A 26961-nucleotide genomic window follows, 5' to 3' on the forward strand; every position below is an offset into this window, starting at 1 on the left:
CCCCCCCCCCCCTCCTCCCTCCCTCCCCGGCCGCGGCCCCGACGAGCGGAGCTGCGGCGGCCCCGGTGCGGCGGGCGGGGCGAGCGGCGGGACCTACTTTCCTCTGGAAATGGCCGCACCGGGGAGCGCCTCCCGCCCCGCTGCCCGGGCCCCGGCGGCGGCGTAGGGGCGGCCGCGGGTAAGGAGCGGCGGGGGCGGCACCGGGGACGGCCCCCCCCACACCCCGTTCACCCCCCCTCCCTCCTCCTCCCCCCCCCCTTCCCCTCCCGGCGGGGCCCCGCGTTTTCCGCTCCCGTTTTCCGCTTCCCCCTTTCCCCCCCCGGAAGGGAAAAAGTCTCCGCCGCTCGCACCGGGCCCTCCCCCCCCCCGCCGCTCCGTTACCCGGCCCGGGGCCTCGCCTCCGCCTCACCGAGCCGGGAGCCTCCGGGCTCGTCGGGCACCGGACGGGCGGCGGAGGGGCCTTCCCCGGTGGCGGGGCCCCGGGAGCGAGGCCCCCGGGGCTCCCCTTTGTGTCCGGGGCGGCCCCGCCGGTGGGGGGGGGGCCGGGGCCGCCGCCGCCGCTCCCCCCCAACCCCCTCGCCCCCCCCCCTCCCCGGTCCCCGGGGCAGGCCCCCGGTGATGCCCGGGGCTCGAAGCGGCGCCGGTTCGCGGGGGGAGGGCCGCCGCCGAGCCGCCGCCTGAGCGCGCAGGTACGGCCCGGGGTAGGCCGCGGCGGGGCCCGGGGCCTGGCGCCACCGGGGCGGCCTGGGCCGGCTTCAGGCTGGGCCCCGGTGGTACCGGGGGAGGTGGTGGTGGTGGTAGTGGGGGGGGGCACCGGGAGGGGGAAGGGGGGTGAACGGGGGGGGGGGCGCAACGCGCTGCCCCCCCCCCCCCCCCCACCGGACCGGATCCGTGGCCCCGGTGCACGCCGGGGCCCTTCCGGGGAGCGCGCGGCCCCCCCCCCACACACCGGGGGTACCGGGAACCGGGATTTGGGGACGGGGGGGTGCGGGGCCAACCCCCCCCCCCGCCGCTAGCACCCGGTGGAGCCCCCCCCTAAAAAAAAACCGGGCCTTGGTGCGCAGCCACGGTGGGGCCCGACCGGGAAGGGGGGGGGGCGGTTCTCCGGTTCCCCGGTGGGGAGCCGCGGGGGGGGTCGGTGCCCCCCCGTTATGGAGCTGGGGGGGTCGGTTCCCGACCGTGCCCCCCCCCCCCCCGGTGCCCGGGGGTCGTGCTCCCGGTGCGCGGCTGGGTGCGAGCGGAGCCCCCGGGGGGGTCCCGGGGGGGGTTGGGGGGCGCGTGGGAAATCCTCCCCGGGGGGGGGGGGGGCACGGCCCTGGCCCCCCCCGCCCCACCGCGTGTCTCGTCCTCGTGGTCCTGGGGGGGCTCAGCTGGATCGGTGCCCCCCCCCCCGGGGAAACTGAGGCACGGGGTGGGTGGTTCGGGGGGGGGGGGGGTCCGGTCTTGGCGTCCTCCCGTTACCGCTGTGCCCCCCCCCCGCCCTGTCCCCGTGTCCCCCCCCCCCCTTGGTTTTAACGTGGGCACCGGGGGGGCTTTGCCTGGTGGAGCCGACGGGTCTGTGGGGGGGGCTTGGGGGGGGTTCCCTGGGGGGTTCTGCTGCCCCCTGCACCCCGGGGGGGGGGCGACGTGGGGGTTGCCCCCCCCCCCCCGGGTTTAATTGGGATCCACGTGGCCTCGGCAGAGGGGAATGCGCTGCCCCAGATACCCGGGGCTGCCCCACTTGCCCCCCCCCCCGACCCGGGCATCACTGCGGCGTGTCCTGGAGGGGGGGGGGACACCTGGGGGGGGCTCACGGTGATGGGGGGGGAGCGGGCTGTGGGGTGCAGGGTCTTAGAGACCCCCCCCCGGGGAAGGGGAACCTGGTTATGGGGAGCAACGCTCGGTGCTGGGCCGAGCCCCTTTACGAGTGCTTTGGGGCGGGGGTGGGGGGTGGGTTGCTCTGAGGGGCTGGGGGGGGGCAGGCAAAGGGCTGGGGGGGGCAGGCAAAGGGCTGGGGGGGGCACGCGAAGGGCTCCGTAGCCCCGCTCACGGCTCTTGCACCCTCACAGCCGCGCGCCTCTCCGGAGGGACGCAGGAGGCAGGATGGACGAACAGAAAGCGACCGGCGAGGACAAGGACGCGGACGCGCCAGGTGAGCGAGGGGCAGGGTGCTTTTTTTGCGGGGGGGGGGGGGGGGCTGGTGCTTTCTGACCCCCCCCCACCCAGGACGTGGGTGCTCGTCCCAACCGGCTGCTGACCCCCGCGTTCCCCGCAGCCGATGCGCCCGCGCCCTCGGAGGAGATGGGCAGCGCCGAGGGGGACCCCCTGAAACCCCCCAAAGGAGCCTCCGCGGGGCCGGGGCTGGAGAGCGCGGACACGAGGGGACCTCCGCAGGCCGGCAGGTGAGGACTGGGGGGGGGAGCTCAGGGGCAGCGTGGAGCCTTTGGGGGGGGGGGGGGGGGGGGGCTTCTGCACGTCCCCGACGCCCTCTGCCCCCTCGCAGCGCGCCAGCCCGCCGCTGCGCCCTCTGCAACTGTGGGGACTGGAGCCTGCACGGGCAGCGGGAGCTGCAGCGCTTCGAGCCCGAGCCCGACTGGCCCGAGCGCCTGGGGGGGCTCGAGCCCCCTGAGGGTCCCGGCGAAGCCCCCCGGGAGCCGGAGCCGGCGGGCGATGACCTGGCGCAGGTTGGGTTCTCCGAGCAAGTGTCTGCGGCGCAGCTCTTCGAGCCGACGGGTGAGTGGGGGTCCCGTGGGGGTTCCCCATCCCGTGGGGGTCCCGTGGCCCCCTGGGGGTCCCAATCCCGTGGGGGTCCCGTGGCCCCCTGGGGGTCCCAGTCCCATGGGGGTCCTGGTCCCTGACGCCCCCTCCCCGCAGGGCACTGCTGGGTTCACCGCTGGTGCGCAGCCTGGTCCGCCGGCGTGGAGCGTGCCGCAGCGGGGCTGGCCGGCGTGGGCAGAGCTGTTTTCTCAGGGATCTCACAGGTGAGCGGCTCCCGGGGAGGGAGCAGGGGATACGGGGGGCAGGGGGGCAGCGTTCCCCCCCCCCCCCCCCCCCAACCTCATCCCCAGCCTTGACCCCGCCGGGCCGCTCCCCTTCCAGAAATGTGAACACTGTCGGCGGAGGGGGGCCACCATCCCGTGCTGGGCGGCCGGCTGCCCCCGGCTCTACCACTTCCCCTGCGCCGCCGCCAGCGGCTCCTTCCAGTCCATGAAGACTTTTCGGCTCCTGTGTCCCGAGCACGTGGCCGAGGCAGCGCAGATGGGTGCGTGCGGGCCGGGGTCGCCGGCCTGGCTGCTGGGTCCTGCTCCCGAGGGGGCACGGAAGCAGAACCGGGCCTCGGGGCTGGCTGGGAGGGGGGGTTCTGCCAGCGGTGGGGGCGCTGACGCCCCTCTCTCCGCGCGCAGAGGATGCCCGCTGCGTGGTGTGCGACGGGCTGGGCGACGCGCGGGACCTGCTCTTCTGCACCAGCTGCGGGCAGCACTACCACGGCGCCTGCCTGGACATCGCGCTCACGCCCCGCACGCGCTCGGGCTGGCAGTGCCCCGAGTGCAAAGTGTGCCAAACCTGCAGGTGAGCCCGGCTCCCCGCCAGCCGCCAGGGGCACGCGGGAGGACGGGGCGCTCACGGTTTTTCTCCCCCCCCCCCCCACCCCGTGCCCCGCAGGCAGCCCGGCGAGGACTCCATGATGCTGGTGTGCGAGGCGTGCGACAAGGGCTACCACACCTTCTGCATGGAGCCGGCCATCGAGGGCGTCCCCGCCGACTCCTGGAAGTGCAAGGTGCGCCCCCGCTGCCCCCCCCTTTCTTTAGGGGGCTTTGGGGGTGCCTGCCCCAGCTTTGACGCGCCTCTGCCCTCCCCCAGAGCTGCAGGGTGTGCTCGGACTGCGGCCGGCGCCCGCCGGAGCTCGACCCCGGCTGCCAGTGGCACCGGAGCTACTCGGTGTGTGAGGGCTGCCAGCAGCGGCGCGGCACGGAGGGAGCCTGCGGGGCGCGGGGACGAGCCCCCCCACCGGACCCCGCAGCCCAGGCGTGAGTTGGGATGCACTGGGGGGGGTGTGTGTCGGGGGGGAGCAGCTGGGTGCCCCCCTTGGCAAAAACGGGGAGCTGCTGGGATGGGAGGACCCTGGGGTGGCTGCAGCCCCGCTCCCCTCACCAGGTGCCCCCCATCCAGGCTGGTGGCCCCCGATCGCAGCGAGCTGGAGGAGGTGCCCGTGCCCCCAGCCGAGCCTGAGCCTGCGGGGAGCAACGAGGAGCCGCAGCCGGGGGGGGACGCTGAGGTGGCACCCCCAGGCCACGACGAGTCTCCCCCCGATGAGCCACCTCTTGAGAAGAGGCCCCCTGAAGAGCTGCCCCCCGACGAGCCACCCCTCGAGAAGGTGCCCCCCGAAGAGCTGCCCCTCGAGAAGGTGCCCCCCGATGAGCCACCGCCCCCCGAAGAGCTGCCCCTCCAGAATTCACCCCCTAAAGAGCTGCCCCTCGAGAAGCCGCCCCCCGAAGAGCTGCCCCTCGATGTGCACCCCCCGGAGGAGCCGCCTCCTTGCGTGCTGCCCCCCGACGAGCCCCCACCTGACGAACTGCCCCTCGAGAGATCGCCCCTTGACGAGGCGCCCCCCGACGAGATGCCCCCCACCGAGATGCCCCTCGCCGTGCCACCGCTGGAGGAGCTGCCCCTCGACAAACCTCCGCTTGACAACTCGCCCCCTAACGAGCTGCCCCTGGACAAATCGCCCCCCGACGAGCAGCCCCCCGACGAGCAGCCACCCCTTGATGAGCCTTCCCCCGTTGAGCTGCCCCCCAGTGAGCAGCCCCCCAGTGAGCAGCCCCCCGACAAACCACCCATTGATGAGCAGCCCCCCGAGGAGCCACCGCTGGACGAGCTGCCCCCCAGCGAGCAGCCCCCCGAGGAGCTGCCCCTCGATGAGCAGCCCCCCGAGGAGCCGCCCCGCAGCGAGCAGCCCGTTGATGAGCCGCCCCCTAACGAACCAGCCCTCGATAAGCTGCTCCCCGACAAGCCTCTCCTCGATGAGCTACCCCCCCCGGAAGACCTACGCCCTGCCGAGCCGCTCCCCAGCGAGCTGTCCCCCGAGGAAGACCCCAAGCCGCCAGGTGAATGGGGACCCCTGCGTCCGTCCCGTTTCCCGGGCCCGTGGGGGTCTCACGCCTGGGCCTCTCCCTCAGCCCGTTGCCTGTCCGTGTGCTTTGCCGCCCCGCTGGGGGCGCAGGGGGCGAGGGGACCCCTGTGGCCCCCCTCCTTGACCCCTGCCCCCTCCCGCAGGTCTCCTCCCCGAGGTGGCAGTGGCAGAGGAAGCGCCTGCCCTGGCCCCGGAGGTGCCCTCCGAAGAGGAGATGGAGCTGGAGCCCGAGCCCTTGCTGCTCCCCGAGACCGCGCCTCCGCCCCCTGCTCCCCCAGGTGGGTCTGGGGACAGGGAGCTCATGGGGGGGGGGGTGTCTGTACTGCAGGCTGTGTCACTGTCCCCTCCTGTGTACCCCCAGATCTCTGTGCTGTGTCACCCGCTCGCCCCCCAGCCCCCTCGCCCCACGCCAAGGAGGATGAGGTGCCCGAGCCCCCCAGCAGCCCCGGCACTGCCATGGACACGGAGCCCCCTGGCTCCCCGCCGCCCCCCCTGGGCTCCCCCGCCTGCACCCCGGCCCCCGCCGAGCCCCCCGAGGACGAGGAGATGGAGACGGGCGGTGGTGAGGGGGGGTCACCGAGCAGCCCCCCTGGAGATGGCCCCCACATCAGCCCAGCCCCGGAACTGGGGTCCTTCCCGGGCCTGCCTGAGGAAGAGGAGGAAGAGGAAGAAGAAGCGCCGAGACTGGAGCGGGAGGGCACCAGTGGCAGCTCCCCGCCGCTGAGCGAGGAGGACGGGCTGGAGGAAGGCCGGGCGGGGGGGGACCCTGAATCCAAGGGGTCCCCCCTGCTCCTGGAGCCGGAGGAGTTGGGCCCCGAGACCCCCATGGAAGTGTGCCCGGCTGGGGAGAAGCTGCTGGAGCGCGGCGACGAGGGGGGCCCCGAGCCCCCCGCCCTGCGCCCCCGGCCCGATATCCTCAACGAGATCTCCAACCTGAGCCAGGGGGACACGAGCAGCAGCTTCCCCGGCTCGGAGCCGCTGCTGGGCTCGCCGGACCCCGAAGGCGGGGGCTCGCTGTCCCTCGAGCTGGGGCTGGCCTCGGCCGACGCCAGCCTGCAGAAGGAGGACGCCGGGTCGCTGCCGCTGGGCGCCGAGACCGACGACTCGCTGCTCTTCGAGCCGGCCGCCAAAGGGGATGGGGACAAGAGCCGGCGGCGCAGCTCCCCGGGGCGCTCCCGTGTCAAGCAGGTACAGAGGGGGGGGACCCCACCCCACCGCCCCACCCCGCTGGGGCCGTGCCCCCCTTCCCCGGGCTGCCCCGTGTAGGCGAGGGCCGCGTGCGCGCGATGGGGTGGGACGGGGGCCGTGCCCTTCTGCTGCCTCTGCCCCAGCCGGGACGCGCGCGATGGTGGGGGGGGGGTCTGGCCGGGTCGCCCCCAGCTTGCCGTAACCCCCCCCTCTCCCCTTGGCCCTAGGGTCGCAGCAGCAGCTTCCCCGGGCGGAGGCGCCCCCGAGGTGGGTCCCACGGGGGCCGGGGCCGGGGCCGTGCACGCCTGAAGTCGACCACCTCGTCCGTTGACACCCTAGCAGTAAGGCTGGGCTGGGGGCAGAGGCGGGGGGCCCCGGGGGTGTCCCCGAGCTGCTAGGTGGCAGGGCTGAGAGCCGAGAGTCCCCTCCGTCCCCATCCCCAGCACCCCAATCCCTTGGAAAGGCTCGGGAGCCCTTGGGCCGACGGGCGGGCAGGGGTCCCGGGGGGGTCTGCCTGGGGCTGCGCTGCGGGGCTGGGGGCTTCACCCCACCGGGGTAGGGCTGGTGCGGAGCTGGCTGCCGGGGAGGGGCTGGCTTGCAGGCGGGGGCCTGCTGCTCTCGGATGTTCTCGCGCGCCCCGGTTTAGCACCAGGCTGTGGCCAGCGCTCCCCAAGCCGCGTGGCAAGCAGGGGGGGGCCCTGCCCCTGAGCCCCCAGCTTTGCCCCTTGCCCTGAGCCCCCCGCTCTACCCGCAGCTCGCCGACGTGGAGAGCTCGCCCAGCAAGGAGGAAGACGAGGACGACGACGACACGATGCAGAACACGGTCGTCCTCTTCTCCAACACCGACAAGTTTGTGCTCATGCAGGTAACCGGGGTGCTGCGGGACGGGTGGGACGGGCGCCTGTCCCCCCCCCCCGGCTCCTCTCACGGCCCCCCTCCTGCAGGACATGTGCGTGGTGTGTGGCAGCTTCGGGCGCGGGGCCGAGGGTCACCTCCTGGCCTGCTCCCAGTGTTCCCAGTGCTACCACCCCTACTGCGTCAACAGCAAGGTGAGGAGGGCTGTGTCCCCCCCATGCCAGGCTGTGCCCCTTGGGGGGCTCAGGCTGGGAGCTTCGGGGCGTGGGGTGGTGCTGGGCACGTCCCCGTGGATGTGTTGCCGCATGCTTTGGGGCGTCCCCTGTGGCCGTGCCACCCCCGGGACCCCCATGGCTGTGCCGAGGCTCACGTGGCCGCCCTGCTGCCCCCAGATCACGAAGGTGATGCTGCTGAAGGGCTGGCGCTGCGTGGAGTGCATCGTCTGCGAGGTGTGCGGCAAAGCCTCCGACCCCTCCCGGCTCCTGCTCTGCGACGACTGCGACATCAGCTACCACACGTACTGCCTGGACCCGCCGCTGCAGACCGTGCCCAAGGGGGGCTGGAAGTGCAAATGGTGCGTGGGGGGCCCTGGGGAGCCCTGTGGGGGTGGCGAGGGGCCAGTGCTGAGCCCTCTGCTCTGCCTCCCCCCCCCCAGGTGCGTGTGCTGCGTGCAGTGCGGGGCGGCTTCCCCCGGCTTCCACTGCGAGTGGCAGAACAACTACACGCACTGCGCGCCCTGCGCCAGCCTCGTCGTCTGCCCCTTCTGCCGCGAGAAATACGTGGAGGACGACCTGCTCATCCAGTGCCGGCACTGCGATCGGTGAGCCCCAGGGCTTGGGGGGGGTGGGATGCAGCCCCCTCGGTCGCCGCACGCACTGAGGGCTTGCGGTGGCGCTGGGGTTCCGTGCGCCTCTGCCGAGCTTCGGTGCCGCGCAGGAGGTTTGGGATCTCTGAGCGTCCAGCAGCGTTGCTGGGGTCTCACCCCAAAGATTTCTGCCTACTTTGGGGGTGTTTTCAAGTTCTGCGCGGGGTAGCAGCCCTGCTCAGGAACGTATCGACGGGGGCAGCTTGGGGTTTTGTGGATCTGGTGTTTTGTGGGGGGACCGGGGCACGTGACGGGTCCCCGCTCTCCGCAGGTGGCTGCACGCGGCGTGCGACAGCCTCTTCACGGAGGAAGAGGTGGAGCAGGCGGCAGATGAAGGCTTCGACTGCAGCGCCTGCCAGCCCTACGTGGTCAAACCAGCCGGTGAGCACCTGGGGAGGGGGACCCCGTGAGGTTTGGGGTCCTCCGTGAGATTTGGGGGCTGTGGGGCAGCACGGCCTCACCTCTGTGCCTGCTTTTCCCCTGCAGTGCCCGCGCCTCCCTCGGAGATCTCCGCGAAGGCCAAGGAGCCAGGTACGTGTGGTGCTGTGCTCGGTGCTGCCGGCTTCCCGGGGACCTTCCCGGTGCCGGTCACGCACCCAGTGCCTGTTTCTGTCCCCGCAGAGCCCCAGTATTTCCGCTTCGAGGGTGTGTGGCTGACGGAGACGGGCATGGCAGTGCTGCGCAACCTCTCCATGTCGCCCCTGCACAAGCGGCGGCAGCGCAAGGCACGCCTGGGCGCCCTGAACGGGGAGGGGGGGCTGGAGGGGGGAGACCCCCTGGGCCCCGATGACAAGAAGGACGGCGACCTGGACGCCGACGAGCTGCTCAAGGCTGAAGGTGTGTTTTTGGGGAGGGGGGTGAGCCGGGAAAGGGGGCTGCTGAGGGGGCCCTGCTGACGCCGCTCCCCTTTTGGCAGTGGGGGTCGAGCACATGGAGTGCGAGATCAAACTGGAGGCGCTGGCCAGCCCCGACCGGGACGTGGGGGCTGACGCGGATTCGGGGAAGGGGCTGGAGGACCCGGACGAGTGCAAGAAGAGGAAGCGCAAACCCTACCGGCCGGGTGAGTGCTGCCCACGGCTGCTGCCCACGCGGCCGGGCTGCCCTGGAGCTGCTGTGACCCCCCCCCCCCCCCCCCTCCTGCTCTGCACCCCCCAGGCATCGGCGGCTTCATGGTGCGACAGCGCAAGTCCCACACCCGCCTGAAGAAGGTCCCGGCGGTGCTGGCTGAAGTGGGGCGCGAGGGGCTGAGCGCCGAGGGGCACCCGGAGGACGGTAGGGACCCGCAGAGCCCCTTCCCCGTGTCCCCCTGCCACCTGGGTGTCCCCAGGGGACGGAGAGGGACAGGAGGGATGCGCCCAGGGGTGCGGCGATGGAGCCGTGCTCGAGCCCTTCGTTGCAGCACGAGGACAGCCCTGAGCTCCTTCACGGAGAGAAATTAACGGGGTTGCTGTTTGTAGGGACTCCTGGGGACCTCCCTGCAGAGAGCGGCCTGGATCCGGGCTCGGCAGAGGGGGACGAGAAGAAGAAGCGCCGGGGGAGGAAGAAGAGCAAGCTGGAGGACATGTTCCCCCCATACCTGCAGGTGGAATGGCAAGGGGACGGGGATGGGGATGAAGGACGGGGGGGGGACACACACCGTGCTGGGTGGGGTGGAGGTGAGGGGATCGCAGCGGGCAGAGGGGACACGGTGGCACCAACTTCTCTTCCTCCTCCTCCTCCTTGGCCAGGAGGCGTTTTTTGGGAAGGCGCTGATGGACCTGAGCAGGAAGGCGCTGCTGGCGGCGGGCGGCGTGGGGGACGGCGCAGCGCGCCCCTCCCTAGGCCAGGGAGCCCCCCGGCACAAGGGGGACCCCAGCGTGGCCGGGGCGCTGCAGGGAGCCCCCCCCGACAGGAGGGACCCCCCCACACACCCCCGAGGTGAGCAGGGAGCAGCGGGAGTCCCAGCCCTGGTGGCGGGGATGTTATTAGGGGGGGATCACTGGGGTACAGGGACCCGCTGTGGGCACTGGGGGGGCGTCGGGGGACAGCGAGGTGTGGGTCGGGGGGCACTGGGGAGGGACCGGGGGACAACAAGGTGTGGGTCGGGGGGCAGCAAGGGGGTCAGGGGACACCGGGGGGGTTGCCCCCCCTCCTAGCCAGGCAGCCAGGCCCTGCTGAAGCCTGGTGCTTGGCAGGGGACGACAGCACCGATGGCAGCGCCACAGCCCCCGATGACGATGGCAAGGACGACACAAAGGCCGAGGACCTGGGTGAGCCCTGGGACCCCCCTGGGACCCCTTCGCCCCTGGTCAGGGCTCGTTAGGAGCCTCCGGAGGCCTTCGAGGGGCGGCCTAGAGCTCTAGGCAGGGCGGAAAGTAGTGCCCCTGGGTGGGGTGGCGCTCTGCGTGCCCTGGAGGTCTGGGGGCTGCTGTCTGCGCAATGGGGCTGGGGGCTGGGGGGGTGTTGTGGGGGCCTGGAGGGGTCCTGGGGGGGGCGTCCCAGACTGGCCACTGAGGGCATCACGCTCACTGCTCCCTGCAGGGACCGACGACCCCAAGAACTCCCCAGACCCCGGGGACGCCGAGAAGCCGGCCACCCCCGGGGAGGGCGCGCTGAGCTCCGACCTCGACAAGATCCCCACGGAAGGTGAGGGTCCCCCAGGGTCCCCCCGTCACCGCTGGGGGGCAGGGGGCCAGGACGCCCCCCCAGTTCCTTCCCCAGCTCCCGGCGGTGGGGCTCAGCTCCCCCTTGTCCTCCCGCAGAGCTGCCCAAGATGGAGAGCAAGGACGTGCAGCAGCTCTTCAAGGACGTGCTGGGCTCCGCCGAGCGCACGGAGCAGCCCCTGAACTGCGTGGCGCCGGGGATGGAGGCCGGGGGCGCGGGGCAGGACCCCAGCCGGGCGCAGCGGCCGTTCCTGCCGGGAGACCTCCAGCTGCCGGGGCAGGGTGGGTGGAAGCAGCAGAGCCCCGAGCCCCGGGGAAGTCCCGGTGGGTGCAGGAGGGGGGCAGTTCCCTCCCTTTGCCTTGGGAAAGCTGCCGTGCCGCGTCTTCCTCCCCGCTTTCTTCCCTGAACGGGAGCAGTGGCTGTGGCCCAGCAAGGGCTCGGGCTTCTGGGTCTTCCTTGTTGCGCTGGGAATGAACGCGAAAGCTTTTGGGGGGCGCGGGGGGGGGGTCTTGTACTGCTAAAGGCTGATCAAGTGGGCTCGAGGCCGTGCTCTGCCCGCTGCGTGACCGTCTCCTTCTCTCGCAGGGAGCGTTTCTCTGGGCTCGCTCTCTGGTGCTGTCTCCTTGGAGTCATATTCGGGAGTCTGCCAGTCCCCGTTCCTCGATAACCGGTGAGTGGGTGGCTGGGGGGGGGGCTGAGGTTGACTCCTCAAGCAGAACTTGAATGCCCAGGGGCTCCCTTCTCCCCGTGCCCTGCCTGCCTGTCACACCCTGTCCCCCCCCGCAGGGAGCGGAGCGGCTTCTTCAGCCCAGATCACTGCGAACCCGAGAGCCCCTGGGCCAGCAGCTCGGCCACCACCACCCCCTCGACCCCCACGACGCCCACGACGGAGGGCGAGGGCGACGGGCTGTCCTACAACCAGCGCAGCCTGCAGCGCTGGGAGAAGGACGAGGAGCTCGGCGAGCTCTCCACCATCTCCCCCGTGCTCTACGCCAACATGAACTTCCCTAACCTCAAGCAGGATTATCCAGGTAGGGCTCTGGGAGGGGCTTTGGGGGCCAGGGGGGAGGGCAGACGGAGTTGCTGCCTGGATAAGGGGGATCCCCCCAGGGTTCTGGGTGGGCTCGTCGGGCTAACGCTGACTTTCTCCTCCTCTCGTGCCCTCTGCTGCTACCGGACTCCCAGACTGGTCGAGCCGCTGCAAGCAGATCATGAAGCTCTGGAGGAAGGTCCCCGCCACGGACAAAGCCCCCTATTTGGTGAGTGCCGGGGGGCAACGGGGTGGGTGGGGGGCACGGGGGGCTCCCCGGGGCTGCGAGTCAGCTGCCTTCGTGTTTTTGTTAGCAAAAGGCCAAAGATAACCGGGCGGCTCATCGCATCAACAAGGTGCAGAAGGTACGTGCTGGGGCGAGAGGTGCCCGGCGGCCCTGTCCTAGCCCTGGGGGGGGGGACCTGGCGCCCCCCCTCCTGCCCCGTTAGCCCCTTCCCCAGCCCGCAGGGAGGGTCGGCGTGCTGCGTCCCCACGGCCCTGACGGCCGGGCTCTCTCTGCAGCAGGCCGAGAGCCAGATCAACAAGCAGACCAAAGGGGAGGGACTGCGCAAGCCGGAGAGGCCCTCGCTGCACCTGCGGATCCCGGTGCCGCCGGGGACACAGCCCGTCTACATCGGCAGCCCCCCCGCCACGGGCGAGGGCTTCCTGAAGCCCCCGTCGGGGGCCGCCGGGGGGCCGGAATCGCCCAGCGAGCTCTTCCTCAAGCTCCCCCCCCAGTCCCCTGCCCAAGTGCCTTCGCACGACCCCTACGGCGCGGCGCCCGCCTACGCGCTGGAGCCCCGCTTCCCTTCGCCCCTGGGCCAGAGCCCCACGGCGGGCGCTGCCTTCCAGCCCTTCCCCGCTCAGCCCCTCGCCGCTCCCCGCACTCTCCCTGGCTCCCAGCCCCCCGACTTCCACCCCACGCCCCCCGGTACCCCCCGGCACCAGCCCGGCACCCCCGACCCCTTCCTAAAGCCCCGGTGCCCCTCCTTGGACAACCTGTCGGTGCCGGGGAGCCCCAGCGCCCGCCCTCCCGAGGCCCTGCTCTCGCCCCTGCCTTTCGGGGAGCAGAAGAAGGGCCTGGAGGTAAAGAAGGAGGAGGGAGGGGGGAGCCTGGGGGTCTGCTCGCCCGGCTACGCGCCCACCATGGGCTACGGGGACTCCCCGGGCGGCCCCCACCTCTCCGCCGCGGAGCTGAAGGCGGCCGACGTCTTCAAAGCCCCCATGACCCCGCGGGTTTCTCAGGTAGAGCCGCAGAGCCCGGGGCTGGGGCACCGACCCCCCGACCCCCATCCTTTGGCCCCCTCGCCCCCCAGCCACCCCGACCTCTACCGCCAGTCGCCCTACCCCGACCCCTACGCGCAGCCCCCGCTGACGCCCCGGCCACAGCCCCCTCCCGAGGCCTGCTGCGCCCTCCCGCCGCGCTCCCTGCCCTCGGAGCCCTTCTCCCGCGTCCCCGCCAGCCCCCAGTCCCAGTCCAGCTCCCAGTCCCCCCTCACGCCCCGGCCGCTCTCCAACGAAGCCTTCTGCCAGTCGCCCGTCACCCCCCGCTTCCAGTCCCCGGACCCTTACTCCCAGCCCCCCTCCCGGCCCCAGTCCCGGGACCCCTTCACCCCCCTGCACAAACCGCCCCGGCCCCAAATGCCGGAGCCAGGCTTCAAGTCGGTGCCCCTCTCGCACAGCCCGGCGGCCGGCGGGGGCTTTGGGACCACCCCAGCGGGTGAGCCCCACGCCAAGGTGCCGGGTGGGCAGCAGCAGCAGCCCCCCTTCGCCCGTTCCCCCGGCGCCAGCGTCTTCCCGGGCAGCCAGCCCCCCATGCGCTTCACCTTCCCCCCGGCCGTCTCGGAGCCGCTCAAGGGTTCCCCGTCCCACCAGCCCCACGGGATCAACAGCCATTTTGTCCCCGGCAAGCCCCAGAGCTCAGCCTACGCCTCGTCCCCCGGTTTCCACCAGGCCGGCAGCCCCCTGGGGCCGGGCGCCGGGGCTGCCGACACCACCTACAGCCTCTCGCCCCTCCGGCCGCCCTCGGTGCTGCCCCAGCAGCCCCCAGCGCCCCCCCAGCAGCCGGACGCCGCCATCGCCTTCCTGCCCCGAGCCGCCCTGGGGGCTGACAAGAGGGAGGAGGCGGCTGCGGGGCTCACGGCGCCCCCAAACCGGGACCTGGCCGAGCTGCCCGGTGGCCAGGACGGGGCCATGGCCACCGTGAGCCAGTCGGAGCTGGAGAAGCAGAGGCAGGTGAGGGCTCACCAGGGGGTCGCGTGGGATCCGGCTGGGTTTGGGATGGGCTGCGAGGGAGGAACGTGGGGCATCGCGGTTGGTAATGGGATCGAAGAGAGCCCAGCTCCACGTTTGTTAGCCCTCCAGAGCTGCAAAGGGAGCACAGGCGCCGGGGTGGGGGCAGCAGCCAAAGGTCTGTTGGTTTGTCCCCATCTCGGGGCCAGTGGGGTCTTGCTCTACGCCTGTGCTTGCTCCTAACGCTCCGCTTCCCCCAGCGCCAGCGGCTCCGCGAGCTGCTCATCCGCCAGCAGATCCAGCGCAACAGCCTGCGGCAGGAGAAGGAGAGCGCGGCGGCCGCTGCCACCCCCTCGCCCGCGGGCTGGGCCCCCGAGGCCGGCAGCCAGAGCTTTGAGCTGAGCCGCGGCATGGCCGCCTACCAGCCGGCACAGGTAGGGGGGCACGGGGACACGGCTCGGCTCGGGATTCGGGATAAACCGATGGCCGGGGTGACGCTTGTGCCCTTTTCTTTTAGGATAAGGGTCTTTTGGGGTCGCTGGCCACCGCGGCTGGCAGCGGGAAGCTGCCCGGCTCGGTCATGGTGCAGGCGGCGTTCGGGCAGGACGAGCGGCTCTCCCGGCCCCCGCCGGCTGCCACCCCGGCTGCCCTGGACATCAATGGGAGGTGAGCACCCCGCACGCGGGTCAGAAACGAGCAGGACGAGGGCCGTGTGCCCCCCCCCCAGCTCACGGGACTTGTTCCGGAGGGATGGGGTAGCTGCACATCCGCAGGATGCGGCTGGAGGGGATCGGGACGCTGCGGGGTGCCCCGTGCACGGTGGGTCGGGGTCAGGGCAGTGCTGAGCTGCCCCTGACACCGCGGTGTCTTGCAGGGCGGCAGTGGGGCCCCCCCAGGCCTTTTACCCTCGCGGGGTCTTCCCGGCGCCGTCCCCGCAGCAGCACCTGTGGCAGCAGCAGCAGCAGCAGGCAGCCGCGGCCCTGCGGCTCCCCGTCACCTCCCGCTTCGCCCCCCCAGCCGCCGGCACCCCCGTGGGCAGCCTGGGCGCCCGCCTGCCAACTCCTCCCGAGCCGGTGCCCGCTTCGCCCGGCACCCTGGGCGCACCCTTCATCGAGCTGCGGCACAACGTGCAGAAGGGGCCTGGGGGGGTCGTGGGCTCCCCCTTCGCTCCCCAGGCTCCCCGGCCTCGCTTTTTCCTGCCCGGGGAGGAGGGCACCCCGCAGCCCCTCTGCGCCCCCGCCATGCCCATGCAGGCGCTCCCTGCCCCGGCGCTGCAGCCCCAGAAGATGCCGGTGCCCCTGCCGCCCGCCTCGCCGCAAGGCACCGAGATGAGCAACAGCCACCACCAGCTGCACGCCAAGGCGGTGCCCCCCGTGCCGCTGCCCACCCCCAGCCTGGAGCTGCAGCACGTCCCCCCGCGCCCGCTCTCCTCCAGCTCTGCCCTGCGCCCCGAGGGCCCCAAGGAAGGCCCCGCACCAGCTCCGGCCCCGGGCAAGAGCCAGCTGAGCCTGGAGGGCGGACGGCTGCCCTGCGAGGTGCCGGTGGAGCCCGATTTGGACGACGACTTCGGCTCCCACAAGGACCTGGAAGACGACGACGATTTGGCAAATCTGAGCCTGGATCCGGACGTGGCCAAAGGGGACGATGACTTGGGCAACCTGGACAGCCTGGAGACGGCGGACCCCCACCTGGACGACCTGCTGAACGGCGACGAGTTCGACCTGCTGGCCTACACCGACCCCGAGCTGGACACGGGTGACAAGAAGGACATCTTCAACGAGCACCTGCGCCTGGTTGAGTCAGCCAACGAGAAGGCCGAGCGCGAGGCCCAGCTCAAGACGGAGCCGGGGGGACCCAGCTTGAAGCTCCCTGATCCTGGCGACGGCAAAGACGCGGCCCCATCAGCGGAGAACCAGGAGGTGCCCAAGGAAGGGCTGGTGCCGGGGGTGGGCTTGGGGCCCGCTCCCTGCCCGCCTGGCACCGCGCTGGCACCTGAGCCAGCCTTCAAGGCGCAGGGTTTGGAGACGAAGGCGCTGCCCACCGACATCAAGCCCAAGCTGGAGGAAGGCTGCCTGAAGACATCGCCCTGCCAGTTCACCGCCGGTGGCCCCGAGCGGCTCCCAGTCCCCGTCAAGTCGGAGGCCCTGCAGGGCACGGATAAGATCTCTGCCTCTTTGGGGCTGACCCTCAAGCCCGGCCAGACCCTGCTGAGCCCCGGCGCCGGCCCTGCTCGCCTCGGCTTGACTCATTTCCCAAACAGCGGCTCTGTGCTGGAGAAGGACCCTTATGCTGGCCCTGGTCGCGGGCTGGCCCCTGCCCAGCTGGGCAGCCAGAGCAACCCTTTGCTGGAAAAGTTTGAGCTCGACAGCAGGGCGCTGGGCTTGGGCAGCACCCGGCACTCGCCAGCCGATGACCTGGATAAAATGGAGAGCTCGCTGGTGGCCAGCGAGCTGCCGCTGCTCATCGAGGACCTGCTGGAGCACGAGAAGAAGGAGCTGCAGAAGAAGCAGCAGATGTCAGCCCACCTGCCCCGGGGCACCCCACACCTCCCAGCCCCAGGGCACCCCATGCTGCATGCGGCGGCGGCCGGGCAGCCCCTGGAGGCGCAGCCGCCCCGCCTGGGCACCCCGCAGGCCCCCCTCCAGCTGGGGCTGGTGACCAGGCCGCAGCTGATGCCGCCACAGCCCCCCCGGCTCGGCACTCCCCAGCAAGGCCCGGCGCTGGCCCCCCACATGGGCATGGCCCCGGGGCAGCCCCACGTCCTGGCAGCCCCCCACGGCGTGCAGGTGGCCCTGGCGCAGCCGCAGCAGAGCCAGCAGCAGGTGCTCGTGCAGAAGCCGATGGCCGGGGTGCAGCCGCCCTCCCTGGGCCTGAAGCCCCCCCAGCTCGTCATGCAGCAGCAGTTGGCCAACAGCTTCTTCCCAGACACAGGTAGGGGCATCGCCTTCACCGCAGCCTGAATCCGGCCCCGGCAGCTGCGTGGGGCCGTCCCGGAGGCAGCCGGGGCGGTTGGCTTGTCTTTTTGGGGCGTGGGGCTCTCGTGGGTTGGGGACGTGGTGCGGCAAAGGGTGAATTTCTTCCCAATTCTTGCAGACCTGGATAAGTTTGCTGCCGAGGACATCATGGACCCCATTGCCAAGGCGAAAATGGTGGCGCTGAAGGGCATCAAGAAGGTGATGGCCCAGGGCAGCATCGGGGTGGCCCCAGGCATGAACAGGTAACGGAAGGGGCATGGCGGGCAGAGGGCATGGGGTGGGTGAGGGCGCATCGGCCTCGGCTCATCCCTTCTCCCTGCGCCTCCCCAAAGGCAACAGGTTTCCCTGCTGGCTCAGCGGCTCTCGGGAGGCCCGGCCGTGTCGGAGATGCAGAACCACATGCTGGCGGGAAGCGGGCAGGTGAGCAGGGGGCACAGGGGGACGGGTCCCCCCCCAGGACTGCCTGGCTGTGAGGGGTAGGGTCCCTGCTGGGCAGGAGCTGCACCGGCCAGCAGCTTCATGGTCCCCTGGGGAGCTGTGGGGAGGAGACAGGGACACCGAGGAGGGGGCACAGCACGGCACACGTCACCAATGCTCCCCTCTGTGCCAGGAACGGAGCGGCACCGACCCAACGCAGGCTCGCCCCAACCCCCCCACCTTCGCACAAGGCGTCATCAGTGAGTACCGCAACGGCACGGAGAGGGGGCAAGGCCTCGTCCTGCCCGCACGGGCTGGGCTGAGCTGGGCTCCGGAGCTGGGGACCCTGCTGAGCCGAGCCCTCTCCCCGCTCCCGCAGACGAGGCCGACCAGCGGCAGTACGAGGAGTGGCTCTTCCACACCCAGCAGCTCCTGCAGATGCAGCTGAAGGTGCTGGAGGAGCAGATCGGGGCGCACCGCAAGTCGCGCAAGGCGCTCTGCGCCAAGCAGCGCACCGCCAAGAAGGCCGGCCGGGAGTTCCCCGAGGCCGACGCTGAGAAGCTGAAGCTGGTTACGGAGCAGCAGAGCAAGATCCAGAAGCAGCTGGACCAGGTAGGGTTATGCGGGCGGGTGGGCTCCCCGTCTTTTTGCGGGGTGCCCCGGTGCTAACGCCCCCCTGTCCCCCCCCCCCGCAGGTGCGGAAGCAGCAGAAGGAGCACACCAACCTCATGGCCGAGTACCGCAACAAGCAGCAGCAGCACCAGCACCAAGCCTCAGCCGTCATGGCCCTGAGCCCTTCGCAGAGCCCCCGCCTCATGTCCAAGCTCCCCGGGCAGCTCCTCTCGGCGCACGGCGTCCAGCAGCCGCCGGGGGCCGTGGTGGGTGCCCAAGGCCTTGGCCAGCAGCCGGGGCAGCCCGGGGGGCTGCGCCTGCCCCAGGGCGGCGTGTCCATGGCCGTGCAGCAGGGCCTGTCCTTCATGGGCCAGCAGGCGGTGGGGAACGCCCCGGTGCCCGGCACCTCCAACGCTTTCTTCCCTGGGAACCCTGCGCTCCGCGGGCTGGCTGCCGACAGCCGTCTGATGCAGGAGAGGCAGCTTCAGAGGATGCAGCTGGCCCAGAAACTGCAGCAGCAGCAGAATATGCTGGGGCAGGTGTCCCTGCAGCAGCAACAGGGCGTCATGGGACAGGCGTCCATGCAGCAAGCGGGTGTGATGGGGCAGGCGTCGATGCAGCAAGCGGGCGTCATGGCACAGGCGTCGATGCAGCAATCGGGTGTGATGGGACAGGCGTCGATGCAGCAGCCGGGCGTCATGGGGCAGGTGTCGATGCAGCAAGCAGGTGTCATGGGACAGGCTTCAATGCAGCCACAGGGCATCATGGCCCAGACTTCAATGCAGCAGCCCGGTGTCATGGCACAGACGCCGATGCAGCAGCCGGGTGTCATGGGGGACAAGCATTCGATGCAACAGCCGAGTGTCATGGGACAAGCCTCCATGCAGCAGCCGGGTGTCATGGGACAAGCTTCGATGCAGCAGCCCGGTGTCATGGCCCAGACTTCGATGCAGCAGCCCGGTGTCATGGGACAAGCCTCGATGCAGCAGCCGGGCGTCATGGCCCAGACCTCGATGCAGCAGCCGGGCGTCATGGGACAAGGCTCGATGCCCGCAGCCATGGTAGGGCAGCAGCAGGCGGCAGCAGCCCCGCAGCCGGGGGCCGTGGGGCAGCCCATGGTGCCGAAGCAGCCGGCGGTGATGGGCAGCCAGCAGAGCCTGCTGGTGCAGCAGCTCTCGCCCCAGCAGCAGCAGCAGCAGCCGGGCTTGCTGGGCCACGCGCCGGGGCTGCAGCACCAGGCGGTGCTGGGCCACCCCGCGCCCCAGCGCCAGGTCCTTCTTGCCCAGCACCAGCAGCGGGTGCTGGGGTCGCCCCAGCTGGCGCCGCAGCCTCCGGGGATGCTGGGGCACCGCCTCGTGCTCTCCCAGCAGCTGGGGCAGGCGCGGGCGCTGCTGGCCCCGCAGCAGCAGAACTCGGCAGCCGCCCAGCCGGGCCTCCTGGGGTTGGGCCAGGGGCAGCCCCCCATCCAGCACTTTCAGCAGCATGGGGCGATGGGCCAGGCTCCCTCCGTGCTGCACCTGAGTCAGGGAATGCAGCCGGCCCCCGGTGGTCCTGGCCGCCAAGGACCAGCCCGGAGGAGCGGATGGCAGCGCCCTGCCCGCTGAGGGCAACGAGAGCGGGGGGCAGCTGCACGGAGGGGGCCCTCAGGAGCAGCAGCAGGGAGCCCTCAACCCCCCAGGGCTTGGGGGGCCGGAGCCCCAAGCCCCTAAGCACCAGGCTGAGCTGGGGCAAGGTCAGCAGCTCCTCTTGGGCTCCCCGCAGCCGGGCGTCCTGGGCTCCCTGCCTGCCCAACCGGGGCTGCGGGCGGCTACTGCACCGGGCCCCTTGTTAGCCCCACCGCAGAGCCCCGGGGCCCCGCGCCCCGAGCTGTCCCAGCTGCACGGGGACACCGCTGGGGCTGCAGAGCCGCAGACGGGCTGCGGGACGGGCAAGGTGCCGGCAGGCTCATTGCAGGGCCAGCCGCAGCCCCCGCGGCTCCAGAGCCCCGGGCAGCCCAAAGCAGGGCCAGCGCCACAGCCGGGGGCCACTGCCACCACCGCGCTGTCCCCAGGCCTCCTGGGGCAGGTGCCGGGGCCGGTGATGGGCCAGATCCGGGCTCAGCTCCAGGGCGTCCTGGCGAAAAACCCGCAGCTGCGGCACCTCACGCCCCAGCAGCAGCAGCAGCTCCAGGCCCTCCTGGTGCAGCGGCACCAGCAGAGCCTGCTGCAGCAGAGCCAGGCACTCCGGCAGCCCGGCCCCTTCCCCGGGCAGGCCCCGGAGCACAGCCCCCAGGCTCGCCAGCCGCCTCCCCGCCCGCTGGGACCCCTCTTCCAGGCCCGGCCGGGTGCCCCAGCAGAGGAGCAGGGTGCGGGCGGGCAGGCACGGGGGCAGCCCCCCACCGGCACCCCTCAGCAGCCCCTGGCTGAGCTGGTGCAGGCAGCCCTGGCTGCTCGTGGCCCCCAGCCTGGCCTCGTCCGGCTCCCCACACCGCCGGCCCCCTCGCCCCTGGGCACGGGCTGCATCCCCCAGCACCTGGCCAGCCCCGAGCAGAGTCCCCAAGAGCCAAAGAAGATGTCACCGGGGGTCCCAGCCTCGGTCCCCAGCCCGGCAGAGCAGGGGCTAGCAACCGATGCGGCGCGTGGCCCCTGGGACCCCGAGGCACCCGGTGCCGACCCGGCTGACCCCGGTGAGACCCACGTCAACGGGGCTGTGCCGGCGGGCGAGCCCCCCCAGGTGTCGGTGAAGCAGGAGCCGAAGGAGGAGGAGGCGGCAGCGGTGCAAGGCGAGCTGGAGGGGGATGAGGCAGCCAGGCTGGAGGCCAACGGGGAGCCCGGGGCTGCCCAAGCCAGCAGCCCGCTGGTGCCGGGTGGCCGCTCCGAGGCCGGTCACCTCCTGCTGCAGAAGCTGCTGAGGGCCAAGAACGTGCAGCTCTCGGCGCAGTGCCCGGGCGAGCTCAACGGGCACGCTGAGGGCCGGGGCGCCGGGATGGAGCCGCGGCCGCAGTCGGTGCTGCTGGGCCGGGAGGTGAGCAGGGTGCCGCGGGATGGGGCCGGGCACAGAGAGCCCCCGGGGTTGCGCTCAGCACGGCTCCCGTTCCTTTTTTCCTCCCCAGGACCCCTCCATCGCCCGCAAGCCAGCAGCCACCAAACCCAAGCGGGTGCAGAAGGGGAACGAGCGGGTCCCGGCCTCCCGCAAGAAGCTGCGCAAGGACGAGGGGCTGCGGCCCGGCGAGGCGCTGATGAAGCAGCTCAAACAGGTACGGAGAGGGGGGCCGGGGCTGCGGCGTGGGGCTGTCCCCGTCCTCATCCCCCCCCGGCTCACCGCTCTGCCCCCAGGAGCTCTCGCTGCTGCCGCTGACGGAGCCGACCATCACGGCCAACTTCAGCCTCTTCGCGCCCTTCGGCAGCAGCCCCATCAACGGCAAGAGCCAGCTGCGGGGCGCCTTCGGCAGCGCCGTGCTGGACAGCGTGCCCGACTACTACTCCCAGCTGCTCACCAAGGTGAGGGGGGGAGGCTGCAGCCGTGTCCCCTGCCCCGATCTGGGGGCCCTGGGGCGCCGCAGCGTGCTCACGCCCCGCTGTCCCCCTCCCCAGAACAACCTCAGCAACCCACCCACGCCGCCCTCCTCGCTGCCCCCCACGCCGCCCCCCTCCGTGCAGCAGAAGATGGTGAACGGCGTCACGGCCCCCGAGGAGCTGGGCGAGCAGCCCAAGGACGCCGACCCGGCCCGCGAGCCCCATGGCCAGAAAGGTGAGCCTGGACGGTGCTGGGTGGCATGCCCCCACCCCTGCCGCCTTGGGGGACCCCCAACCCCGGTGACACTCGTCCCTTCCCCGCGCAGACACGTCGGCTGTGGAGGTGAAGAGCCTGGACCTGCTGGCGGCTCTGCCCACCCCCCCGCACAACCAAACCGAGGATGTTAGGTGAGCTGCTGGCCTCGGGGACCCCCTGCCCTGGGGTGGGGGGGTGACGCCGGCCGCTTGGCCAGCACCAGCACGGCTGTGACGCCTTCGTCCCCGCAGGATGGAGAGCGACGACGAGAGCGACTCCCCCGACAGCATCGTCCCGGCCTCGTCCCCTGAGAGCGTGCTGGGCGAGGAGCTGCTCCGCTTCCCCCTGCTCAGCGAGCCCAAGCCGGAGCTGGAGGAGCGCGTGCTGTCCCCCATCATCCCCATCATCCCCCGCGCCAGCATCCCAGGTGGGCTCGGGGGGGCACAGGGGGGGCACAGGCCTGGAATATGCATGGCAAGGCAGGAGGGGGGCGGGCGGGCACGTAGATCAGTGAGGAAGGGGGCTCTGGGGCACGTGGACTGGGGGGGGGGGTTCATTTGGATCAAGTGGGAGTAAGGGAGGGCAGGGGGGTCTGCGGGGGGGGCGCAGATCGGGTGGGAGGGTGTCTGTGGGGCGTAGGGACCTGTAGGAGGGGAGATAGGGATGGGTAGGGCAAGGTGGGGCAGGAGAAGGGTCATTGGGGAGGGGTCCATGGGGTGCTCTCCCAGCTGCTCCCTGCACCCATGGGTGCTGGGTGCTCTCTGCCCCTGTCGCCGTACCCTGCTCTCTGTCGCCTGGGCGGTCAGGTGGGGGCCGCGCAGCTCTGAACCCCCTCTCCCCACACCAGTGTTCCCTGACACGAAGCCCTACGAAGCCGCGGAGCCTTTCGGGGCACCTCCGGGGAAGGTGGGGGCAGCCGGCCTGGGCGCCCCGTGGGAGAAGGGCAAGAGCAGCGAGGTCTCCGTCATGCTGACCGTGTCTGCGGCAGCCGCCAAGGTGAGCGAGGGGACGAGGCCGGCAAGATACCGGGGGCACCATCGGTGTCCCCGTGCGGTGACAACCAGGGCCGCGGACCCATCACGTCCCTCTTCCATCCAGAACCTCAACGGGGTGATGCTGGCCATGGCTGAGCTGCTGAGCGTGAAGATCCCCAGCTCCTACGAGGTGCTGTTCCCGGACGGCCCCATGCGAGCGGCCGTGGTCGAGGCTAAGAAGGTGGAGGTGGATGTGGCCGGTGAGCGTCCGCCTTGTCCCTCGTCACCACGGGTCCCTTGTCCCCAGGCCGGGCACCCGGTGTCCCCGTGCTGGACGCCCCGTGACAGGCTGTCTGTCACAGGGATGCTGGGGGGCAAGGAGAAGGTGGCGCTGGCCGGGAAGGTGCCGGAGAGCAGCTCGGAGTGGCTGAAGCAGTTCGATGCGGTGCTGCCCGGGTACAGCCTCAAGGGCGAGCTGGATCTCCTGACGCTGCTCAGACAGGTCAGCGGGGCCTGGGGTCCCTTGGGGGGGGCTCTGCGGCCATGAGAGAGGAGTAGGGGGGGTCTCCGTGGGGATGTGGCCGTGGGAAAAGGGTTTTGGGGTGCCTGTGAGGCTACGTGGGGGCACTGGAGGGGGAGCCCTTTGGGACCGAGGTGTGTGGGGGTGCCTGGAGGACTGAGGTCTGCCCGTGGAGAGGTGCTGAGGCCCTTGTGGGACCGTGTCACCCCAGGACCCCATGGGAAGGGTTGGGGAGGTCCTTGCAGGTCTGGGAATGCGATGGGGTGCTGCAGGGACCCCCCCACTGCGATGCATGGGGGAGATGGGGGGGTCTGACAAGCGTCCCCCGTGCCTCAGGAGAGCCCCGTGCCCGAGAAGACCCTGCACCACGGCTACGTCAACAACGTCTCCAACCTGGACGTGCGGCAGCTCTCCGTCATGCCCCAGGAGCCCTCGCCCCCCTTGTCCCCCTCCGTCCCCTCCCCATCCAGCCCTGCCGAGGCCGCCAGGGTCCCCGACCCTGAGGCTGCCCACGAGGCGGCCCCGGCACCCCCCTCGCCACTGCCCCCCGCCCCCTCGCCAGCCCCCGGGGAAGAGGGGGCCGTGGCCCCCCACTCGCCGCCCCGCTTCAAGCCGCGCTCGCGGCCGCCGGAGGACGGGGACGAAGCCCGGCCGCGGCTGAAGAAGTGGAAGGGGGTGCGGTGGAAACGGCTGCGCTTCCTGGTCACCATCCAGAAAGGGGGGGCCAAGCGGGACGGCGACAAGGAGATCGCGGAGTTCATCGACAAGCTGGGCACCACGCTGCGCCCCGAGAAGGTGCCGCGGGACCTGCGCAAGTGCTGCTTCTGCCACGAGGAGGGCGACGGGGCGACGGACGGGCCGGCCCGCCTGCTCAACCTCGACCTCGACCTCTGGGTCCACCTGAACTGCGCCCTGTGGTCCACGGAGGTCTACGAGACGCAGGGGGGGGCCCTGATCAACGTGGAGGTGGCCCTGCACCGCGGGCTGCTCACCAAGTGCTCCCTGTGCCAGAAAACCGGCGCCACCAACAGCTGCAACCGCATCCGCTGCCCCAGCGTCTACCACTTCGCCTGCGCCATCCGCGCCAAGTGCATGTTCTTCAAGGACAAGACGATGCTGTGCCCGCTGCACAAGCTGAAGGGCCCCTGCGAGCAGGAGCTGAGCACCTTCACCGTCTTCAGGCGCGTCTACATCGAGCGGGACGAGGTGAAGCAGATCGCCAGCATCATCCAGCGGGGCGAGCGGCTCCACATGTTCCGCGTGGGCGGGCTGGTCTTCCACGCCATCGGGCAGCTCCTGCCGCACCAGATGGCCGACTTCCACAGCGTCACGGCCCTCTACCCCGTGGGCTACGAGGCCACGCGCATCTACTGGAGCCTGCGGACCAACAACCGCCGCTGCTGCTACCGCTGCACCATCTGCGAGAACAACGGCCGCCCCGAGTTCGTCGTGCAGGTCATCGAGCAGGGCCTGGAGGATCTGGTCTTCTCCGACTCTTCGCCGCAGGGTGAGCACGATGGGGAGATGCTGGTGCTGCCTTCCTCCTCCCCAGAGCTGCGGTTGAGCCTCCGGCTGCTTTGGGAAGGGGGGAACGGGGTAAAAAGCGTCCTCGAGCTGCGGGTCCGTGGCTCAGTCCCCGCTCTTTTTCCCTTGGCAGCCGTCTGGAACCGGATCATCGAGCCGGTGGCGATGATGAGGAAGGAGGCCGACATGCTGCGGCTCTTCCCCGAGTACCTGAAGGGCGAGGAGCTCTTCGGCCTCACGGTGCACGCGGTGCTGCGCATCGCCGAGTCGGTAGGTCCCAGGGCTGGGCCGGGGGGCTTTGGGGTGGGGGGGTGTTTCCCCTCTGCAGCCCCCTCGAGAAAGGACCGGCGGCCGTGCCGGTGGGGCTGGGGGTGGCCATGGTGCTGCCGCTCAACCCCCGGCCCCTCGGCTCCCTCCTTCGGCAGCTGCCCGGCGTGGAGAGCTGCCAGAACTACCTGTTCCGCTACGGGCGCCATCCGCTCATGGAGCTGCCGCTGATGATCAACCCCACCGGCTGCGCCCGCGCCGAGCCCAAGATCCTCACCCACTACAAGCGGTGAGTGGGGCGCCGAGGGCTGGGGCCCCTGGGAGAGCCGGGATCCCCCGGGGCACCCCCTCGGCTCTGACACCCTCCCGGTGTGTCCCCCCCCGCTCCTTTGGCAGGCCCCACACCCTGAACAGCACAAGCATGTCCAAGGCCTACCAGAGCACGTTCACGGGCGAGACCAACACGCCCTACAGCAAGCAGTTCGTGCACTCCAAGTCCTCCCAGTACCGGCGCCTGAAGACGGAGTGGAAGAACAACGTCTACCTGGCGCGGTCCCGCATCCAGGGCCTGGGGCTCTACGCCGCCAAGGACATCGAGAAGCACACCATGGTCATCGAGTACATCGGCACCATCATCCGCAACGAGGTGGCCAACCGGCGCGAGAAGATCTACGAGGAGCAGGTGGGGGCCCTGGGGGGGTTTTGGGGGGCCGTGGGGGGGTTGTGGGGGGCTTGGGGCAGCAGTCCCACACCTTCTATCCCCCCCTCCCCCCTTAGAACCGCGGCATCTACATGTTCCGCATCAACAACGAGCACGTCATTGACGCCACGCTGACGGGGGGCCCGGCCAGGTGAGCGTGGGGCCATGCCCCCCACCCCCAACCCTTCCGCAGAGGACCCCTGGTGCCTCCCCCCCCCCAGCTCGGTGCTGATGCCGCCGTGCCCCCCTCCCACCCACCCCCAGGTACATCAACCACTCGTGCGCCCCCAACTGCGTGGCCGAAGTCGTGACCTTCGACAAGGAGGACAAGATCATCATCATCTCCAGCCGGCGCATCCCCAAGGGGGAGGAGGTCAGGCGGGGGGCACGGGGCGGCCGGGGTTGGGGGGGGGGGTGGAGAGGGGGGGTTTTGGGGCGCGGGGCCGTGCCGTGCGTGACTCCCTGCTCCCCCCAGCTCACCTACGACTACCAGTTCGACTTCGAGGACGATCAGCACAAGATCCCCTGCCACTGCGGAGCCTGGAACTGCCGAAAGTGGATGAACTAGCTGCGAGAGAACGGGGGGCCGGGGGTGGCTCGGAGCCCTCTCGGGGACGCGCCGGTGTCCCCCAAGGGCCCTCCGCCGGGGACGGGGCCCCGGGGCCACGGAGGTGCCAGGGCGGTTGATGGCGGCCACCGGGGCACGGAGGCCGCCGGCCCGGCCCGAGCGGGGACAGACGGACGGACGGACGGACTGGCAACTCAGGGTTTTCTTTGCTTCGTCCTTCGAGGAAGGGGGGGGGGGCCCGGCGAGCCTCCCCTTCCCCCCCCCCCAAAAAAAAACCAACCCCCCCCTCACTCCCCCGCCCGCCTCCCTCGTGGCGGGGGGAGCCACGGAGGTGGGGGGGGGGGGGAGCAGGAGCGGTCCCAGCGGAGCCGGAGCGAGTTGGGAGCCGCCGGCCTGGATTTTTAGAAACAAACCTTAATAATATTTGCTCGCTAATTACCAAGGTAACACAGACTCCTTGAGCTCGACAATCCGGGCTCTGCCCCGTCGTGCGCCGGCGGCGGCCAGAGCTCGCCTCGGTTCCTTTTTTTTGTTTTGTTTTGTTTTGTTTTTCTTTTTTTTTCTTTTTTCTTTTTTTTTTTTTTTTGCTCTCTTCTTCTTTTTGTGCGTCTCGGACGAGCCCCGGAGCGAGCGGAGCGACGCGGGAGGAAAAGGCGCGCGCGCGGCGAGGGCCCCCGCCAGACACAAGGAGCTTCTGCACCCAAACCTACCTCATTTCAAGTGTTAGATTT

The 26961-nt window shown here is 71.4% G+C and overlaps 1 protein-coding gene across 1 annotated transcript; it reads left to right on the forward strand.

Moving 5' to 3' along the window:
• Nucleotides 1-46: 46 nt before the first annotated feature.
• KMT2D (lysine methyltransferase 2D) lies at nt 47-26677 on the forward strand. Its single transcript, XM_066985387.1, is given in 56 exon segments — nt 47-178; nt 2049-2131; nt 2255-2381; nt 2483-2712; nt 2854-2960; nt 3079-3241; nt 3384-3549; nt 3643-3757; nt 3841-4007; nt 4150-5084; nt 5254-5388; nt 5472-6298; nt 6526-6639; nt 7053-7163; nt 7243-7347; nt 7546-7727; nt 7809-7973; nt 8290-8399; nt 8505-8549; nt 8640-8855; nt 8935-9078; nt 9174-9290; nt 9476-9600; nt 9746-9935; nt 10193-10267; nt 10539-10643; nt 10760-10942; nt 11247-11331; nt 11448-11692; nt 11847-11920; nt 12006-12056; nt 12214-13926; nt 14184-14357; nt 14441-14589; nt 14798-16854; nt 17017-17140; nt 17231-17318; nt 17509-17575; nt 17695-17927; nt 18011-19468; nt 19470-20930; nt 21019-21162; nt 21242-21406; nt 21500-21656; nt 21748-21829; nt 21929-22104; nt 22525-22673; nt 22776-22911; nt 23014-23153; nt 23508-24678; nt 24829-24965; nt 25121-25251; nt 25359-25644; nt 25740-25813; nt 25927-26035; nt 26138-26677. Coding segments are annotated over 55 exon segments (16137 nt in total). The 5' UTR covers nt 47-178; nt 2049-2082; the 3' UTR covers nt 26231-26677.
• Nucleotides 26678-26961: the final 284 nt, after the last annotated feature.

This window comes from Anser cygnoides, chromosome 32 (assembly GCF_040182565.1).
Source record: "Anser cygnoides isolate HZ-2024a breed goose chromosome 32, Taihu_goose_T2T_genome, whole genome shotgun sequence".
NCBI classification, from domain to species: domain Eukaryota; kingdom Metazoa; phylum Chordata; class Aves; order Anseriformes; family Anatidae; genus Anser; species Anser cygnoides.